We start from the raw sequence: 1,443 nt of genomic DNA, 5'->3' as shown, positions 1-1,443 counted from the left end.
TTACGTGTTTATTTATTTAAATTTTATATTTTTTACACTAGTCCCATTTATCACGCTTCACACATTTTTATGATAATTTAGAATTTTCTTTTAAGTACCTAATTAAAATATTCTCATAACATAATATTGTATGAATTAAATTTTTGCGGCTGTAAAAGTATATAAAATTAAGATATTAAGATATCAAAATTAAAAAAAAAAATTAAAATATTTTGACTGGATATTTAAGTTAAAAACATGAAATATATATATATACCTAGCACAAATCTATATAAAAAATATATTCCGCACTAGTGGGTAATTATTAGTACAATTTAATTAACACACATTTCTATATTCTATATAATATTATAAGTAAATTTTAATGTCTTTAAATAATATATGCTAATATAGGTACTTACATTGAATCATAATATAATAAATAAAAATCAATTTTTAATATTTAATTAAATAATAATTAATCAGTCTATGGGTAATAATTATTTATAATAATAAAAAATTCTTAATTGTATTAAAAAGCTTGTTATAAAATGTAATATTTTGATACATTTAAAATATAATAAATTAAAAAAAATATATTTTTAATAATTTCTGTAAGCAATAATTCCCTATGAATGTAAAAAAAATACATTTTCAAAATTCTCGGAACTTTAATTATTTTATAGCATTAATATTATTTTAATTACAACAAATTATCAAATATCAATTAAGGCTCTAATAGAACTAATAGTTATTTTACTTGTGAACATACGACATTTGAACTTCAGATGCTCATAAAAATGATTGTGAATATTTGTTAAAATTTTAGTAGTAAATATTTAAAATGTTATGCATTAATATCAGTAAAATAATTTTCATAATTGAGAAGAGTTTCGTAAAAATAAGATCTGTTAATAGTTATAAAAAAAATAAAGACTGCATTTTCAATTTTATTTAACTGGAGTAATTTTTTTTTTTTAGATATTTAGCTACGGGTTGTTCATTTTCTGAACTTCGTGTAAATTTTAAAGTGGGTGCAAGTACCGCCCGTGGCATAGTTTTAGACACATGCAAAATAATTTGGAATAAAATGAAGGCTTCATGCATGCCAGAATTAACAAAAAAAGATTGGATAGAAGTTGCGGAAATTTACAAAAAAAAAGCTAATTTCCCTCATTGCCTCGGACCTATTGATGGGAAACATATACGGATTAGAAAACCCAGCAATACGGGATCGGAATATTTTAATTATAAAAATTATTTTTCTATTGTACTAATGGCCGTCGTCGACGCCAATTATAAATTTTTAGTTGTCGATATTGGTGCATACGGAAAAGGCTCAGATTCACTAGTATTTCAAGACAGTCATTTTGGTCAAAGACTTCAACGTGATGAACTAGATCTACCACAAGCATCCATCATTGATGGTTACAATGAGCCCGTTTTTCCGTATGTGTTTTTAGC

The 1,443-nt window shown here is 23.6% G+C and overlaps 1 protein-coding gene across 1 annotated transcript in view; it reads left to right on the top strand.

Moving 5' to 3' along the window:
* Nucleotides 1-796: 796 nt before the first annotated feature.
* Nucleotides 797-1,443, top strand: part of LOC115034802 — a 996-nt gene continuing 349 nt past the window's right edge. The window contains exon 1 of the mRNA XM_029492261.1: nucleotides 797-1,441. Coding sequence (XP_029348121.1) covers nucleotides 1,070-1,441 — 372 coding nt within the window. The 5' untranslated portion in view covers nucleotides 797-1,069. The remainder of the gene's footprint in view (nucleotides 1,442-1,443) is intronic.

The sequence above is a fragment of the Acyrthosiphon pisum genome, unplaced genomic scaffold (assembly GCF_005508785.2).
Source record: "Acyrthosiphon pisum isolate AL4f unplaced genomic scaffold, pea_aphid_22Mar2018_4r6ur Scaffold_21109;HRSCAF=23054, whole genome shotgun sequence".
In the NCBI taxonomy this organism is placed as follows: Eukaryota; Metazoa; Arthropoda; class Insecta; order Hemiptera; family Aphididae; genus Acyrthosiphon; species Acyrthosiphon pisum.
Note: the sequence above shows the minus strand (reverse complement) of the source record. Positions and strands in the feature narration are given on the sequence as shown.